Genomic DNA, 18,514 nt, shown 5'->3' on the forward strand with positions numbered 1-18,514 from the left:
ACCTGAAATACAACTGTGAAAGACATGGGTCTCAATAAAAATAAAAAAATAAAAAAAGGAATAAACATAAAACAAAACCCAGAAGTACTAGAGAAGTGGAGACCAACCACCTCAACCAACAAGCCTGGCTCTGTCCTTCCCCTTCCCCTTCCCCACCCATTCCCCACCTAGCACGCTGCCGGGACTACATTTCCCGGCGTCCTCAGCGGCGACGGCGCGCCCGGACTACATTCCCCGTGAGCCTCTGCGCCCCGCCCCTTCTTCCGACTGCGGGTCCGGGCGGCGGGGCGGGGGTGCAGGGGCGCCGCCTGGGCGATGCCGCTGCTCGTGGAGGGGCGTCGCGTGCGGCTGCCGCAGTCGGCCCGGGATCTGGTCCGCGCCCACCCGCTCTTGGAGGTGAGCAGGGCCCGCGCGTGGGGGGTTCGATGCGGGCCCGGGGTGGGGGGTACTGGGGGAGACCCCCGGCCCCGCTCGCCCCGACCCTGACTTTGGATTTGCAGCAGCTGCTGCTGCTGCTGCTGCGGTGCTTTTCCCTCCTTTGGATCTTGCAGGGCACCCTCCGGGCTCCCCCTCCTCTTTATTTTGTCCCCAAATAGACAGGGCCCAGAGAGGTTAGGCGTCTTATCTAAGGTTGCACAGCACCGCAGTGATGGATGCAAGGAACAACCAACCCTCACCCTTCCAGTCATCCTTTCCAGGTCGTGTCCCCCCTGTTTCCAGGCCCAGTCCCCATCCCCATTCGGAACTTGACTTGCAGAGGGAAATGTGGGTGCCCTCAATGGTGGGTGTCCTTTAGGCCTGTCACCCTCTAAAAGGGGGGATCCCTAACCCAGGGACGCCATCGTGGGGTTCGCCCCGCGTGGGGCAGGGCCTTTCCAGGCTGCTGTCCCAGGCGCGAGGCCCAGGGTGTGTCCCCCAGGAAAGCGCTTGGTTTTGTTTTCCTGTTTTCTGTCCTCAGCAGGACTGTTGGTAAGAGGTTCTGAAGGTCCAGATGCTCCCAGACACCTCTTGGCCCGCATGGCATGGCATGGCATGGCTGGTGCTTGTCAGGCTGCAGTTCCTTAACTGCAGGGTTGAGCTGTTGGTGGGGTCCCGGGGCCCCTTTGATTCGAGTCTCTCCCCAAGTGTGGTCCTCGTGGGCCTGAGCTTGTGAAGTTGGTTAAGAAGTGGGGTGCCAGGCCGGAAGGATAGCACAGTGGTAGGTAGGGCATTTGTCTTGCACCGGCCGACCCGGGTTCAATCCTTGGCATCCCGTCTGTCCCCCAGCCTGCCAGGGATGATTTCTGAGTGCAGAGCCAGGAGTAACCCCTGAACATTGCAGGGTGTAGCCCAACAACCAATCAATCAATTATCAATAAATAAAGTTAAAAAAATTAAAAAGAAGTGAAATGCCGCCAGTGGCTAGTTCTGAAAGCCCAGATCGGGTGTCCAGACCGGGTACCCCAAGGGCAGCCCAGGCAGGAGCCCAGCGAGAGGTGGCCAAGAGGCACTTGAGGGGTGATGTCCTGGGTACAGGATGAGCTCTGGCAAGTCAGTGTTGGCCCGAACCCAGAGTCCAGGGATTGTGCCCAGCCAACGCCTTGAGCTCTGCCTGCTCTTCTGGTGCTGCTCACTCGAGTGCTCTTATGGGACCTCACTAGGTGCTGCCAAGCTGGCCGGGTGAGCACAGAGCTAGAGAATGGTGTCAGGCGCCTCTTCGCCTCCGCTGTGGGGCCTGCAGTGTGCGCCTTCGGCCCCAGAGGGGACTCTGGTTGGGCTTGTGGCTGCAGAGAGAAATCTAAGTCATCTGTGTTCGGAGATTGAGCCTCAGTCAGACATTATTTGAAATTGTTCCTTTAAAAAAGGAAAAAGGGGGACTGGAATAATAGCACAGCAGTAGGGCGTTTGCTTTGCATGAGGTGAACCCGGGATGGACCTGGGTTCGATTCCTGGCATCCCATATGGTCCCCTGAGCCTGCCAGGAGTAACTCCTGAGTACCACGGGGTGTGGCACAAAAGCAAAAAAAAAAAAAAAAAAAAGAAAGGAAAAAGAGGGCCAGAGCCCAGCGGAGAGGGCTTTTGCCTTGCATGTGGCTGACCTGAGTTCAATCCTCAGCATCCCCATATGGTTCCCTGAGCATTGCCGGGTATTGCCCTAAACTAAAACAAAACGAAGCGAGACGGTGGTCTATTTATTAGTTGTCATACTGTTACTTGTAGACACTTAGCACCATCGTATGAAGCTCTTTCCTGGCTCAGGTCATTGTCACCCCCGGCAGTGGTGAGGTCAGGAGTGGGACCCCACCAGCTCAGCTGTCTGCTCAAGAGCAGCGAGAGAGGGACACCCTGTGTTTTTGCTGTGGGACAGTTTCTGCGATAGAAACCAGCATGATCCTTGGCCTGGTAGCCGCTGTGCAAAGGGCGTGTTAGAAAGCAAAGAAGCAACTCTCAAGGGTTCCTGCAAAGGAGCTTCAGGGGGGCAGTCCAGAGCCTCCGTTGATGTTGGGGAGCAGCCCTGTGACAGGAAAGTGCTGGGGCGGCTCCCCTTTATTTGTGGCCAACGCAGGAAAAGAGGCCAGGCTGGAGGGAAGTGGGCTGGCGAGGTGCCTGGAAAGGGTGGAAGGTTGCCTGCAGATAAAGTAGGGGAGATTCAGGCCGTTTTGGTGGGGAGTGGGGAACAGGATGTGACACCTCATAATGCCAATGAGACCCCCCCCAGCTTTTTGTGATCCAGCAGTGGGAGGAGGGGGACTTCATCCAATTCTTTCCCCTTTGTAAGGAAGAGAATGGGGCTGGCAGAGGGCCCCACCACCCCGTGGCCCCTCAGCCCTGCAAGTTCTGCCAAGGACCTTTAAGAATTTTTTGTTTTGTTTTGTTTTTGGCCCACACCTGGTGACGCTCAGGGTTACTCCTGGTTCTATGCTCAGAAATCGCTCCTGGCTTGGGGGACCAGATCGAACCACGGTCCATCCTAGGGCAGCCGCGTACAAGGCAAACGCCCTACTGCTGCGCCACCGCTCTGGACACCCTTTAAAGATTTTTAGTTATTTTATTGGCTCACACTGCAGCTTCTGGTCTGCAATGCATTTTCTCAGCCCAATGCTGTTGCCCATCCCCATGCCCTGGTCGAGCCCCTGCCTGTTCCGCCTATAGCTTAGAACCAGAGAAATGGCTGGGATAGGGCTGGAAGCACCCTGGATTGCCATCTTTGCTGGGTGTAGCCACGAGCCCCAGGCAACTGAGCACATGGGTTTCCCTCACAACCCCCCAACAATAAAATGCTGGATCTGGATTGGGCAGAGGTAGCCCTGTGTCCATCGCTATTTCCTGTTGACAGAGAAGGACTATGGGGCCCAGAGAAGTGGACTATGTTGCCAGCTCCTTAGAGGCTCCTGTGGATCGCTTCAGCCCCCAGCCACAGGCATCTGTTGACATTTCAGTGAACTCAGTAAAGTTAAAAAGCAGCAGTGGTGCCTAAAAGGAAATGATGATCAGCATTCGCACTTTTTTCCTTTGCGCGTTTTCTAGCCACACCCAGTGGTGTTCAGGGGTTACTCCTGTCTCTGCTCACAGGGATCACTCCACTATAGGGAGACCATTGGGATCACTATAGGGAGACCATTGGGATGTCGGGGATTGAACCCAGGTTGGGTGGAAGACAAGAGCCCTCCCGCTGTGCTATGGCTCCTGCCCCTGTTATGTTAGTGTAAAGGCTTTCTTTTTTTGTTTGTTTGTTTGTTTTGGGGCCACAGCCAGCAGTGCTCAGGGGTTACTCATGGCTCTGTGCTCAGAAATCACTCCTGGCCAGTTCGGGTCAGCCACAGCATGTAAGGCAAACGCCCTACCACTGTGCTATTTCTCGGGCCCTAGTGTAAAGGCTTAACACAAGGGCATCCATCTTGTCCCCAGGGCACCGTTTTGCTGTTTGTTTTCCTTGAAACAAGCTCCATAAAAAACCAGTACACATGTGCTGGGAATGTGACCAGTGATTGGCAACATCTGGAAGGTGTCAGTGAAAACCGTGACACCTGAGTAAATAATCGATCCAGACCAGAGACGGGGTTTCTCTGATACCCGGCAAGCCTCACACTTGTAACCTCGTTCCCCATTAGGTTGTGCCAATTTGTCACCTGGTGTAAATACTTGCTTCCCTGTCTGCTTCCTGCTCTAGGTTGACGTGCTTCTCTCTAAAGGCTTGGGAGAACAGATGGGGCCCCATGGTTCGGGTCTGGGACCCTGTGCAGTTAGTTGCCGGCTGATAAAACTCTGAATTTTATTTACTTATTTATTTATTTTTGCCACACCAGACAAGGCTCAGATGTGAATTAGCTCTGGTGCCACTCCTTGAAATAATTTTTATTTTGGCCACACCTGGCAGCACTCAGGGGTTACTCATGATTTCTGCGCTCAGAAATCTACTGGTGTTCGTCCTGGGTCAGCAGCGTGCAAGGCAAAATGCCCTACTTCTGTGCTATCTCTCCGTCCCCTCAGTCACATTTTCTGCCCCGGTTCCTTCCTCCAATCATCCCGAGGCTCACAGGATGTTCGAGTCGGGGGGGATTATTTCCTTAGCACCCAACCCAGCAGAGCTAGACCGAGGGAGGTAGGAGATGGGGTGTAGCTTCTGCTAGGCCCTTTTCCCAGCTCAAGATTCTGGCTGTGAAACGGGTCAGTCTCAGGCTCTGTAGGCAGGTTGCAGAGAAAGGACGATGCGCCGGACTTAGGACTTGGGAGCCACTGAAATCAGATTTTCTGTGGCTTCTCTGCATGTGACTTCCTCTGCTCGGCTCCCGCATGTCAGGCCAGCCACACACCCGTCTGTGGGTTCCGCTGGCCTCACCCACAGTGGCACTGTCTGGCCTCGCTCCAAATACACTAACGTCCATCACTATTTTTTGTTGTTGTTTTTTTTTCTAATTAAACAGGAAAGAGCCAGACTTCTCAGAGCTCAGTCTGTTCAGCAAGTGGGACCCCAGGGCCTTCTGTATGTGCAGCAAAGAGAGCTTGCAGTGACCTCCCCCAAAGATGGTAGGTTAGGAAGCCGCGAGCTGGGCGCCAAGCTCCCCGCAAGATGGCCGGCTATTTTATGTCCTTTCCTTTTCTGAACAGGCTCCGTCTCCATTCTGGGCTCTGACGATGCCACCACGTGCCACTTTGTGGTCCTGAGGCACACAGGTATGGCGAGTGGCGAAGGGGACCCTCAGTGCTCACACAGATCACACCCCTCAACATGTGCTTGGCTTGGGCTGCCTGGCACCCTGGGCCACTTAGTCATTCAGCTGCCAGCCCCGCTTCCGCCTGGCCTGAAGGGGTTGGGGGGACCATCTACCCTTTCTTGCAGGGTTGGCCATGAGGAGGAGGTGCCAGTGGACCAGCGGAGACTCAGGCGACTGCTAGGGACTAAAACGGGTCCTTCCCCCCTTTGTCCTCCAGGTAACGGGGCCACCTGCCTGACGCACTGCGACGGGTCCGACACCAAAGCTGAGATACCCCTGATCGTCAGCTCTGTGCGGGCCTTCTCCGAGCATGCCCAGTGTGGAAGGTGAGTGCCAGGCCCCATGCTGAGGGGAAGGAGGTGCCAGCTCCAGAAAGGGGGAGAGAGGCAAAGGGGGAGCTGTGGGCTGGTTCTGCAGTAGGCTGGTTCTGCAGTCTTGGGCCTGTAGGAGAACAAGTCCTGGATGTGGCTTTGTTTTGCCCCAGTGATGTTCTCTCCCCTCCTGTTCGTCTGTCTGGCTGTCCCTTCCTGTAGGAGCTCAGTTGGTGTCCTGGGCAGAGTGCCTTACCCCACTGTGTTCTCTTTCTTGCCCACTTTGCCTTTATCATTTGTGGAGGGAGTGCTTCTGGGCCACACCCAGCTGCACTCAGGGATCACTCCTGCCTGTCAAGGGACCTTTGCATTGCTGGAGTTCAACCCCCATGACTCACCATCTCTCTGCCACCAGATCTGCTTTTATTTTTAAAATATTAAAGAGGGGCTGGAACAATAACACAACAGTAGGGTGTTTACTTTGCATGCTGCTGATCCGGGATGGACCTGGGTTCGATCCCCGGCATCCCATATAGTCCCCTGAGCCTGCCAGGAGTGATTCCTGAGTGCAGAGCTAGGAATAACCTGAGCGCCGCTGGGTGGGGCCCAAAAAACAAAATAAATAAATAAATAAATAAATAGGGGCCATAGTTGGTAGAGCATTTGTCCTGCTGGGTTTGATCCCTGGCATCCCATATGGTCCCCCTGAGCACTGCTAGGAATGATCTGAGTGCAGAGCCAGGAGTAACCCTTGAATACTGTTAGGGGTGGCCCAAAACCCAAAAAATAATATATGTATATTTTAGGCACCATGACTTACATATGCATACACCGTTCTGCCCTGTACCAGGTGTCCCATCCTCTACCAATGTCCCCAATCTGTCCCTCTCCCCTCACCTGTAGGCCAGTTCTCCAGTTCTGCTGCCTTTGGGCCTTTGTCATTCCCCTAGTGTTTCTGTGTTTTTCTTTTTGTTTCTTTTTGGGTCACACCCGGTATTTAGGGGTTACTCCTGGCTGTGCTCTCAGAAATCGATCCTGGCGAGTGGGACCATATGAGACGCTGGGGATTGAACGGAGGTTCGTTCTGAGTCAGCCAAGTGCAAGGCAAACGCCCTACCACTGTGCTATCACACCAGCCCCTTGGTGTTTCTTTTTATTTTGGTTTTTGGGCCACGCTTGGCAGAGGTCAGGGCTTGCTCCTGGCTCTGAACTCAGGAATCATTCTTGGCAGAACTTGGGGGACCATATGGGATGCAGGAATTGAACCTGGTATTCAGTTGAACAAGGCAAGTGCGCTGTCCTTGTTTCCAGTCCCGTGTCTGAGAGATCATTCTGTGTCTGTCCTGCTGCCCTCCAGATCTGACACTGTAGCAGCAAACTGCATGGTTTTATTTCTGCCTTTTGCCAAACAGTTTTCTGCTATGTCTGTGCCACTGTGTTTTCGTCTACTGTGTGTCCTGGACCACTCGGAGGGTCTCCAGGCTGCAGCTGCTGGCACTGGCACTACTTTTGAGTGTTGGAGCACGAGAGATTGAGGTGGAATTGCATTTAGGAGCCAGATCTGGCTTTAAAGTGAATTTTCCCTCTGCCTGCCTGGCTGCATGACCTGGGCCAAGCTACCTCTGTCTGCACCAGGGCTGTGAGAAGCTTCGAGAAGCTACTTGATTGGGAAACTGCCAGGTTCCCTCCAGGCCAGACAGGAAGCAGAGACTGACAACCCTCCTCTCTCTCCAGTGTCAGGAATGGGGATGCCAGAGGGTCTGCTTCATTGTGCCGGAAGCCTTTTATTCTGCATGAAATGCAGCTGTGCTTTCCCAGTCCACATCCCCAGGTGGTCCAGGCCCTGGGCCCTCCCCATCTTCCTTGGAGGGAGACAGCAAGCTGGGAGGGTTGGACATGCCTGCATGTGGTATTCTCAGTGCTCCTGGGAAGGCCTGGTGGTTGGCATTTTTCCCAGGGAATTTGGCTTCCAGATGTATTTCCAGGGATAGGTGTTCAGGGGAACCCTGCTAGTGGTAGAACTGCTTGCCATTGAAATGACGCTGTCACCTTCTCTGAGTGCGGGGCCCATTGTGGGTGGACATTCCGCGTGCCCAGGCCACTTCCCTCACCTAGTATGTGTCTCTAGGGCATCTTCACTCCTTTCCCCCTCAGATATACCTTCTTCTGCATGTTCCTGAGCAGTTGTGGAGAGTGAGGGACCCAGCCTGGCCTGGCCCATGCGTCTCTGACACCCACACCTTGTCTCTCTCAGGCTGGAGGTGCACCTTGTGGGTGGCTTCAGCGATGACCGGCAACTGTCCCAGAGGCTCACTCACCAGCTGCTCTGTGAGTTATTTGCTGGACACATTGGCTGGTGTGGGCTTGAATGAAAAAATTCCCCAACTCAGCACCCGATGTGCCAGGGGCACGTGGGTGTGGGTGTGGCTGGCTCAGAGGCATGAGACTAGTGCAGGTTCCTAAGGACTGGTGCTCTGGGTAGTGGTTCGAGGGCCTCATGCTGGCTCTGTGGCAAGGCCTGGCCCTTGCTTGCCCCATTAGGCATCCTAGATGGTCCCTTGAGCCCTTCCAGGAGTGAACCCCTGAGCAGAGCCAGGAGTAAGTCCTAAGCACCACTAGGTGTGGCTTCCCCCAAAAGTTAAGTTTTTGAGTCATGCCTGGTGATGCTTAGGGGCTCCTCTGGCTCTGTTCAAGGGTCATTCCTGGCAGTGCTCAAGGGACCATGTGCCAAGCAGGGACCAAACATGGGTGGGCCACGTGCAAGACAAGAGCCTTAACCCCTAAGGAATTTCTTGACATCCATTTTTACAAATTCCAATTGCAGGTGAACTCGACAGGCAGGATGATGACATTCACTTGGTGACATTGTGTGTGACAGGTGAGCCCTGTCATTCCTCCCAGACTGAACTCGGCTGTCAGGCCACCTTATTCTTTCTTTTTTTTTTTTTTTTTGGTTTTTGGGTCACACTCGGCGGTGCTCAGGGGCTACTCCTGGCTGTCTGCTCAGAAATAGCTCCTGGCAGGCACGGGGGACCATATGGGACACCGGGGTTCGAACCAACCACCTTTGGTCCTGGATCGGCTGCTTGCAAGGCAAACACCGCTGTGCTATCTCTCCGGGCCCACCTTATTCTTTCTAAGTCAGCCTCACCCCTGTGCCTGGTCCCGACTTCATGGCTTTGCTGCTGCCACTTTTTTTGGCTTTTCCCAAAGAAACTGGCTCCCCACCCCCCTTATGTCCAAATCCTTCCGACTTTCTGTGGCACTGCGGGCTCCCTCCAGTGCCACTTGACTTTCTTGTCCCCAGGAGTCAGCTCGGGTGGCCGGTGGTGGTGGCTTAGCACAGGGGTGGTCGTAGGTGCTGACTTATGGGAGTTTATCTGCCTCTTCCCAGTGCTTAGGACTCCCCTGAGAAAAGGCCCCTTCTCTACTGCAGGGGCTGCCCCCTGCTGGCCCATGCCAGGAAGTGCAGGCAGCTGCTTACTCTGCCTTCATTTGCTTCCACTCCTAGAGTTAAACGACCGGGAGGAAAATGAGAACCACTTTCCGGTTATTTACGGCATTGGTGAGCATCGCCAGGGTGGGTGGGACGGGTATATGGGCACCTCGGAACCAGCTGCCAGCCTGTATGTAGGTGTGTGTTTGTTCCTGTGTACCCTCCATGTGTTCGTGGTTGTACCCCAAGATGGCAGTGAAAGAGCAAGGTGACAGCAAGGATGCATGGATGCTGCGGCTGCTGTCCCACTGCCAGGACCAGATGTCCTGTCTCTGCTCTTGCTTGGGGCTCGAGGGGGTCCAGGTTGGTGGGAGCTGGAATAGATGAGGCCATCAGACAGGACTGTGTCCCCCCACTGGGGGGAACCTCAAATCTTTAGGTGGTTCATGACTTATGGGCTGGGACAGAGCCACTGCCTGGGATGGCAGGAAAGACCAGTGGTTTTGTTTCTTTTTTGGGCAGTGGATGGGGGCTTTCCATCTGGTGCTCAGGAGGCCTGGGGACCCCCCTCGGTGTCAACCAACTTGGACCAGCAGTTCAGAGTCAGATGGTCTAAGCTTGGCCTGAGGATTCCATGTTGGGGACACACCCCAACCATGACCACATGGTGTCAGTCAGCTGTGGGCCGTGATTCCCTGCATCAGCTCGTCTCTATTTGTCTGCATTTTCACTTGGTGCTTTAGACATTAGGGTGGAAGGTTCCGAGTTTTCTCTTTGGACCACACCTGGAGGTACTCAGGGCTTACTCTTGGCTCTGCACTCAGGTATTACTCCTGGTAGTGCTGGGGGGGGGCGCTATGGGGTGCTGGAGATCGAACCCAGCTCAGCTTTGTGCAAGGCAAGTTCCCTCCCCATTATTTTATTTTTCTGGGTTCTGGGTTTCTTGCCTGTCTTTGTTCTCAGGTGTAGCCCTACTTGCTTCCCTAGCTTACATCAGCTTTGCCAGGCCCAGTGAGTCTGAGCGGGAAGGTGGCATTTCCCCCCTCTTCCTCCCACAGAGTCACACGTGCTCCTGTTTGTTCTTTGTGGTGGCAGAAGTGAAAGTGTGCAAGAGGCATCTCTTTCTGTCTTCTGTCAACTGAATCCTGTGTCCCTCACAGCTGTGAACATCAAAACGGCGGAGATTTTCCGAGCATCCTTCCGAGATCGAGGGCCAGAGGAGCTGCTGCGCTCTGCGCGGGCACTGACGGGAGGCCCGGTGAGTCCCCCATCACTTCTGGGTGATGGGTTCGGGGTGGGAGAGACCCCTGACTCCCTGGGCTGGGCTAATGGAGGGAAGATATGGGCAGTATCATTCAGCTTCTTCAAAGTGATGGGTGATCAGGAACACAGACAGGTACCCCAGGGAGCCCTTCCACCCTGGGGACCTGGGAAGGTAGGATGGTGCCCTCAGACGGGAAAGTGTGTTAGCTGTGCATGGCTCCGAGGGGGAGGACCCTAGCATCTCAGTCAGGAGCCTCCAGCTGGTACCATCTGACTAGCCCCCAGACGATCAAACTGGATGGTTTTTAATGAAATAAAACCTTAAATTTTAAAGTAGAAAAGGGGAGAGCACCCAGAACTTATATGCCATTTGAGGAACAGATGACTTTTTCTGGGCTGGGGCTATAGAAGGGGGGGCAGTGCCTGCTTCGAGTGTCTGAGACCCCTCGTACAACCCTGTCTGGAACGTCGAGTGTGAGGATTGAGATGTCATTTGGCACAAAGGGGCGAGAGCTACTCCCTTACAGCCTTTTCATTGAAAAAGGTTGGGATTCATAGTTTTGCTAGCCCTTTCTCTTTAAAAACATTTTTAAGGGCTTGGGAGATAGTATAGCCCCAGGGAGGGTGCTTGCTTGCACATGACAGCCCAGGTTTGATCCCTGGTACCCTATAGGGTTCCCCGAGCATCCCCAAGGGTGGTATCTGAGCACAAAGCCAGGAGTAAGCTCTGAGCATCACCAGGTGTGACCTCCACAGATAAATAGAAATAATAAAAACATTTGTAAGAGGCCAGAGCCATAGTACAGCTGGTAAAACATTTGACTTGTACGAGGCTGTCCCGGGCTCCATGTAAAAACACCTTTAAGGTCCCATTTCCTGTTTCCCATGTAGCCCAGTGGCCCGGATTCAGTTCATACTCAGAACCCATGAAACTTCATAACCAAACAATACCTAACAAGGCTTGATAAAGTGGAAAACCGGCCAGTGAATTTGTGTTGGGGACATTAATCCTTTGTCTATAGCGCTTTTTGCCACATGCCTTTTTCCTCTCTTTGAATGGGGCCACAGGCACCTCGTGCTTGCTAGATCAGTGAGGTACCAGGGGACACATGAGGCCGTTTCCGTGGCAGCGAGGTCTGCAGTCCAGCTCAGAATCTTACTGGACATGTGACTGCGGGCAGTGTGGCCCTGAGTCAAAATGGGCCAAATCCTGTCTTCCTGCAGGGCTGTTGTCAGGACTAAAGCAAACACTGTATGTTACTCACAAAGTGCAGTGCCAGACACCTCAGAAACCTTCAGTAAGTAGCAGTTTGTGTTATTTCTAAGAAGCTTGCGTCCTGATCAGTGCCTTCCGGGCTAGACTACACTGGAGCTTTTACATTAACGGGAGGGCAAAAAGCGGGTACCGTTCCTTCAGTTCTGTCCTGGAACTGTTCTTGTTCTAGATGGTTAGCATTTACGATGCAAAGACAGAACAACTCCGCATAGGACCATATTCCTGGGAGCCATTTCCACACGTGGATTTCTGGTTGCAGCAAGATGATAAGGAAATACTAGAGGTGAGAATATACAGGTTGGGCAAATCTTAACACTCTCGACCCTGGGTTCTTCATCTGTAAGAAAAAAGAGGGTTTAGGCTTGAAAATTGTCGCTTCTCCTTCTCCAGGGTAGTACTGGTTTTTGGTACCCAAAATGCAAACCTCATTTAACTCCTTATTCTACTGGGTTTTGGTTTGTTTTGGGGCCACATCCAGTGGTGCTCAAGGATTACTCCTGGCTCTGCGCTCAGGAATCATTCTCGAGGGCTTGGGAGACCCTATGGGATGCTGGGGAGCGAACCTGGGTCTGTCACATGCAAGGCAAGTGTACTTACTACCCACTGTGCTATTGCTCCAGCCACTCCTGTATCAACTGGAGACTAGGTCACAAATGTCCTAGATATCTGCTCACTCGTCCCACTGTCCTAGATAGACTCTTAGATTTTTGTTTTTTGGGTCACACCCAGCAGTGCTCAGGGTTTGGGGACCATATGGGATGTCAGGAATCGAACCATCGTCAGTCCCGCGTTGGCCACATGCAAGGCAAATGCCCTACCGCTGTGCTATTTCTCCAACTCCATGTTAGCTCTAATTCATCTAGCACCTCATTTCTTAGGAAATCTGGCTTCCATCGACTTCTACAGTGACCAGAGAACATTCTAACTGGTTATGGGACACAGACACTCCCGAGTTTTATCTAGAGAGGAAAGAGGGAGCCATAGCAAGAGCTGATGCCTGGGGTCTTGTGTCTTTCCAGAACCTCTCCACGTCACCTCTGGCAGAGCCCCCGCACTTTGTGGAACACATTAGATCCACCTTGCTGTTCCTGAAGAAGCATCCCTCTCCGACCCACGTGCTGTTCCCTGGAAACAGGGCGCTACTCTACAAGAAAAACACCGCTGGCTTGTGGGAGAAGATCTCCGCTCCCGGGAGCTAGGCAGGGGGAGCCCTGAGAAAGCAGTCTGGCTTGATGGGTCATGGTGGGGTCAGCACCCTACCCTGGGGGGATTTGGAATTGGGATCTCCCTTCATTAAGTCTTAGATTTTCATACTCACTCAGTGTCTTTCAAATTTCAGAATAAAATCTTATTTTGGCAAAGGCATTTGTTTGGGCTTATTTTTGTTTTCAGGTCACACCTGGTGGTGCTTAGGGAACCTATATGTGGAATTAGGATCAGTTATATGCAGGGTAGAAGTCTCACCCTTGGACTATTCTCTGGCCCTAAACATCCAGAAATTTTTTTGGGGGTGTTGGCAGCTGTTTCAGATATTTCTGAACTATTTCTGTTTCTACTAAATTAGTAATTGAAAGATTTAAATAGTTTGTTTTTAAAAAGGCAGAAAATTCAGTGAGAATGTCAAGAGGCTTAAAAATTTTTTCAGGGGAGGGGAATGAGAGATAGTATAGTGGGTACGGTATTTGCCTTGCACTGGTGGCTAACCCAGGTTCAATCCCCGGCATCCTGAGTGCAGAACCAGAAATAACTCCTGAGCACCACTGGGTGTGGTACACAAACCAAAAGAGAACAAAACACACACACATAAAAAATTTTTTGGCCCTCAATTACTTTAGAAGCATCAAAACTAAAACTGATGTGTACATGTACAGGCATGTATATGAATGAGCAGGAAAGTTCAGGAAATTGGACTTCATGGCTTCATAACTGCCTTAAAAATAATCTAGAAGACTAAATTTAATCTGTTATAGAAAGCCACTAATTTTTTTTTAGGTGTAAGCTTGTTAACTGGTTACTGTACACATTATATTCTACAAACCGTCCTTTTTCAGAAGCTGCTATGTCCAAAAGGAAGTTATAGCCACAATCCGTGGGGAGGGTATGGAGGTGGGCGGGTGGGTTAGGAATGGAACTTACCAGTAACAATTTCAAGAACCTTTATTGAAACCAACATTTAAATGTTATCTCAAGGGTGAAATTTTGTTTCAGCAAAACCAATTTAACAATTCCAAATATAAAAACATTTAAAAATTAATCTCGTTAAAGGTGATAATTCCTTCTCCCATTTTTATCTGTTATATACTTCATTGCACCAAATAAACAGGGAAGTCTTGGTCTGATTATCTGCAAACCTCCCCCACCCCCCTGAAAAGCAAAGCAGACACTTGTACTATGCCAAGTGTCAACAATCACATCCAGTCAGTGTAATTATAGAGGCTTTATGTGATCTAACTATAAGGCTTCTAATGCTACAAACCCAATGCGAATCCCCACCGTCTTCCCCCTAAGGCACGGGGGTGAGGAGTGGGGTCAAGACCTATGGTCCTTGAAATGATGCAGTGACTTTTGGAAGGGGAGAAACGGGCAGTAGTTTAGGGCTCACTTGAAACTCGGATAATGAAAGGTCTGGTTTGAGCAGCCAGGGGATGGTGGCCTTTCTGGTTCAGTTCTGAGGCAGGTGCCCAAGGGGGCATCTGCTATCAGGACAGCAGCACCCGTGGGGAACAGTGAGGGGAAGATGGGTTAGAACCGAAAGGTAACACGGTGCTCCACGGTGTAGGGAATATGAGGCTCTCGGGGCCAGGACGATTTTTAGTGGGTTCAGATATTAAACAGAGGAATGTGCAGTCGGTTCTGGTGCGCCGGTTTAAAAGCTTTACCAGTGTTTAAAAATAGACATACACACATATACACACACACACAAGTATGTACACATCTGTGTGTGGTCAAGAAGTGTCTGTACAGTTTGTCCTACTAGGCGAGTTCTTTGCTTTGCTTACAAATATATAGAGGGGGAGACGGCGCGCGGCGGACACGGTCCTTACTTTCTTCTCCAGGGAGAGCAGCGGCAGCGGGTGGGAGAGGGAGGGTCCGGGACACTGTCAGTCCCTCTGAGCCCTGTCCTCCTCCAAGCCAAACACCTTCTGGTTGTCTTACTGCAACCTGATCAGGCCCATCTCTGAGGGGACTATGGGGAGCTGGTTCCCCGTCTTATGTGCAAACTAGTGACTCCTTATGCTTAGGCTTAGAAAGAGCAAATGTCTCAGTGGCAGGCGCTGGAGATTAAACGAGTTCATGGGAACTTGGGCGGGGAGTGGGGGTGAGGTGGCGACCCACTTCCATACAGGTGGGAAACATCAACCGAGGTGACTAGACACCCACAGGGCAGACAAGTGAGCCGCCCCCCCAGGAAGCCTGGTGTGCGCACAGGTCCTGGGATTTCTCTTGGGTCAGCGCGTGGCACGCTCCACACTCAGTCACTGCATCTTCCCTGAACGCCGTTTTTCAGCAGTCTCAACCAAACCCTGGATTTTATCTTAAGCTCTCTGGCTCTTCTACCTGTGGGGGGTCCTCTGCGGAGAGCTGGCTCCTGTCCTGGAGGATCTTGGTCTGCTCTGCTTCCTGAGGGGGGCTGGCCCCCATTGGATGTTCCCCGGCCCCCAGGGGCTGCTCGGGGCCAGTGGCATCCGGGGTATCTTGTTCTGACCCAGACCCGGAGGGCAGCTGCTCTTTTTCCAAGTCTTCGACATGGCTGAGGGAGCTGGTCTCACTCATAGTGTCTGGGCCTCTTAGGGATTTTCTGAAGGGCTTGTGCCCTAGAGAGAAAGAGGGAGAAAGGCATGAGAGTTCTTCGGAGGGCACTCTGCGCTGTCCACAGTCAGATCTGCGGCGACTGGCTCAGCAGCAATGAGTAGGGGGCACTAGAGGGATGGAAAGAAATCGTTCCAGGTAGGCATGGGGGACCATATGGGATGCCATATGGGATTTGAACTCCCATCTGTCCTGAGTCCGCTGTATGCAAGGAAAATGCCCTACCAGTGTGTTATCTCTCCGGCCCTTCTTGTATTTCTATGTCTCCTTGCATCTCTTTTTTTCTTGAGTCTCCAAGACTCAAGGGGCCTGGGGCCATGCTCAGATTCTGTCAACCAGGATACTTGCTCTCTTGTTGCTGTGGTACTGGGGGCCACAGTGGGTGACACTAGAGGTGTTGTGCGAGCCAGGCAGAGCTAAGGGTTGAACATGGGGTCCTGAGCACACAAAGCAGGAACTTTTGGGGTGCCCATCTGAGGAGCCCAGGAGAGGAAATGCCAGAGTGAACATGATGCCATCACTTGAGACCCAAACCACCTTTTTGGCTACTGAAGCTGCTGAACAGGCGAGGAGGGAGAGGAGAAAGGAGATTCAGAGAGAGAGGGTGGGGAGGGCAGGGAGCAGCATCTCCCTCAGGGCTACCTGGAAGCTTCAGCTTCATGCGTGTTCCCGAGGGTGTTGTTGGTGGGGTCACTCCAGGGCCTTGGACTTTAGAGATGTAGGTGTGCTCCGTGGACTCCAGGGAGCCTGCAGGAAAAGGGTGAGCGGGTTTTGGGCTTGCTCTCCTACAGCATGGTTCCCGCTGAACCCCTGCACTGTGCCCATATCCCAGCCGCTATCCCCGGGGCACAGTTGAGGTGTGCAGCCTATGGTGTCCTCACAGCTCTGCTTACCTGGAGCCTCTGCCATAGGCTGCCAGGCGGACTTCTCACTAGAAGTTCTGGGAAGGGGATCTGGGGGCCCAGGCCCAGGTGGGGGAGCCCCCATCCCAGTATAAGAGGAAAGAATGAGCCTGGGAGCTGGACATCCTCAGGCCCAAATCTCAGCAGCTCAGAACCCTGAGGTGGAATCAGTGGTTAAGATGAAGCCTTCCATCTCCGGCTACATTTTCACTGGCCTCAGGCCAGGCCTTGCAGGGCCTTGCAGTGAGCTCAGTGGAAGGAGCAGAAGGCAGGAGACAGCTGTGACAAATCCCGAGCTGGGTCCCCTGAAAGGGAGTGTAGGGCCTCGGGGGCGAGCGCCCCTCTTACCTGCTGTGAGGTTAAAGGTTCTTCCCTTCTGTGAGGCTTGCACAGGAGAAAACCAGTTCAGCACGGAGCCAACCACGGGGATTTGCCGTAACACGCCCTGCAGAAACACCAGGGCTGCAGTTGGGCCCAGGCCTGCCCATCTGGCCCACAATGCCTGGGACCCCACACGGCTCGGTTTGTCCAGTGTCTGTCTGGGTTGTCCGAACTGCCCAGGACCCCACACTGCCCAGATGCTCATGCTGCTGCCTCACCTCCTCTAGGAGTCGCTCCTCATTTGCCTTCTGCAGCTGTACCTGCGCCTCCTGGATCCCTTTGCGGACGACCTCGGTCATGTTCTCCAGGAGCTGTGGGAATACAGGACAAGGTCTCCCAGGGCTCAGGAGCTGGACAGACACCAGGGAAGATTCTCAAAGTGTCACTAGTGAAGTTTCAGCCCTTCAAGAATAGTGTGAAAAGAAAACAAAACGGAAAAGAAGAGACTGCTGAAGCTGCCCTGGGTAGACGCGGCACTGACAGAGACAGGGAAACTGGAGAAATGTCCCATGGTCTGTAGAAACTGATTCAGGGTCAGAGTCTGACATCCTCTCCTTTCCACCCCACAGCTCCCACCCAGTGACTTTATTAGCAACTGGGTCTGATTAGTGAATGAGCTTTATGGCTACTTGTTCATCCACGAGGCTAAGAGCAGGGGCATGTAGCGTACCCTACTGGGCCCACCCCAGTAGCGTGGAGGGGCAACTTTCTCCACAGCCTTTTCTGGCCCTTCTTTACCCACAGGTCACTGGCAGCGGGGACTGTGCTATGCCCAGTCTGGGCAAAAAACTCAACTCAGAGAAAGCACTGAATGGGGCCGGAGAGATAGCATGGCATCCCATATGGACCCCGAGTCTGCCAGGAGCGATTTCTGAGTATAGAGCCAGGAGTAACCCCTGAGTACTGCCAGGGGTGTGACCCAAGAACAAACAAACAAACAAAATGAAACAGAAAGTCCTGGGCCCGGAGAGATAGCACAGCGGCGTTTGCCTTGCAAGCAGCCGATCCAGGACCAAAGGTGGTTGGTTCGAATCCCGGTGTCCCATATGGTCCCCCGTGCCTGCCAGGAGCAATTTCTGAGCAGACAGCCAGGAGTAACCCCTGAGCACCGTTGGGTGTGGCCCAAAAACCAAAAACCAAAAAAAAAAAAAAAAAAAAAAAAAAAAGAAACAGAAAGTCCTGAAGAATTTTGGGGGACAAAAATAAGCCAGCAGTCATTTATTTTCTTTTGTGTGTGTGTGTTTTTGGGCCACACCCAGTGATGCTCAAGAACTCCTGGTGGTGCTGGAGGACCATATGGGATTCCGGGTATCGAGCCTGGATCAGTTGTGTAAAAACTGGTGCCCTCCCCACTGTTCTATCCATCATGCTCCCAACAGCCATTTCTTTTGTTTGTTTTGGGGTCATATCCAGCGGTGCTCAGGGGTTACTCCTGGCAGGCTCCGGGGACCAGATGGGATGCTGGGATTTGAATCAATGTCTGTCCTGTGGTGGCCGTGTGCTAGACAAACACCTTTACTGCTTGCTATAGCTCTGGCCCTCCAACAGTCATTTCTGAGGGCAGTTTCCCCTTTGTAACCCAAGCCAGCTGCCTAAGCAAAGACAGAGGAAGGCCGCTGAGCCCCACAGACCTTGGAGTTCTCCTCAATCTCTCGGGCGGTGGCCGCGATGGTCTCCACAAGCTCCACAATGTCCACATCGTCGCTAGCCATGCCAACGTAGATGCAGCTTTTTCTGCTCTTGTACTCAGGACCTGTGAGGAGACATGGGAACGACCCCAGCCCTCAGCACGGGTCTCCAGGGAGGCTGCAGGAGTCACCCCAAGAACCCAGGCCTCCTCCTGAAGGGTAGACCCAAATTTGGGAAGATGACTCAGGGACTGGAGTACAAGTCCAGTGGTGGTAGACCCTGGACTGAGCCCAAGTGTCTCACACACAGGG

General features: G+C 52.9%; 2 protein-coding genes across 3 annotated transcripts in view; one reads left to right on the forward strand and one right to left on the reverse strand.

The window, feature by feature from the left end:
- The first annotated feature begins 305 nt into the window (after window positions 1–305).
- On the forward strand, window positions 306–12,846 carry NTAN1 (N-terminal asparagine amidase). Its single transcript, XM_049768285.1, has 10 exons — window positions 306–396; window positions 4,905–5,007; window positions 5,089–5,154; window positions 5,413–5,521; window positions 7,761–7,834; window positions 8,331–8,384; window positions 9,018–9,071; window positions 10,103–10,200; window positions 11,651–11,764; window positions 12,501–12,846. The coding sequence occupies exons 1-10, from the start codon at window positions 316–318 to the stop codon at window positions 12,678–12,680; spliced, it is 933 nt and encodes a 310-aa protein (XP_049624242.1). The 5' UTR covers window positions 306–315; the 3' UTR covers window positions 12,681–12,846.
- The window catches only part of PDXDC1 (pyridoxal dependent decarboxylase domain containing 1), a 43,811-nt gene continuing 36,796 nt past the window's right edge, over window positions 11,500–18,514 (reverse strand). For both annotated transcript variants that reach the window (XM_049768282.1, XM_049768281.1), the window contains exons 19-24: window positions 18,206–18,327; window positions 16,793–16,885; window positions 16,542–16,638; window positions 15,934–16,038; window positions 15,040–15,296; window positions 11,500–11,818 (exon numbers count right to left, since the gene is read on the reverse strand). In XM_049768282.1, the coding sequence (XP_049624239.1) occupies window positions 11,759–11,818; window positions 15,040–15,296; window positions 15,934–16,038; window positions 16,542–16,638; window positions 16,793–16,885; window positions 18,206–18,327 (734 nt within the window). In that variant the 3' untranslated portion in view covers window positions 11,500–11,758. The remainder of the gene's footprint in view (window positions 11,819–15,039; window positions 15,297–15,933; window positions 16,039–16,541; window positions 16,639–16,792; window positions 16,886–18,205; window positions 18,328–18,514) is intronic.

Source organism: Suncus etruscus, chromosome 2 (assembly GCF_024139225.1).
Source record: "Suncus etruscus isolate mSunEtr1 chromosome 2, mSunEtr1.pri.cur, whole genome shotgun sequence".
Classification (NCBI taxonomy): Eukaryota; Metazoa; Chordata; class Mammalia; order Eulipotyphla; family Soricidae; genus Suncus; species Suncus etruscus.

Excerpts from the sequence above, each read along its gene's own strand:
- NTAN1 (XM_049768285.1), top strand. The coding sequence starts at position 316 with ATGCCGCTGCTCGTGGAGGGGCGTCGCGTGCGGCTGCCGCAGTCGGCC. Across the intron at positions 5,155-5,412 it reads TGTGGTCCTGAGGCACACAG|GTAACGGGGCCACCTGCCTG; the intron begins GTATGGCGAGTG and ends TTTGTCCTCCAG. Across the intron at positions 11,765-12,500 it reads ATGATAAGGAAATACTAGAG|AACCTCTCCACGTCACCTCT; the intron begins GTGAGAATATAC and ends GTGTCTTTCCAG.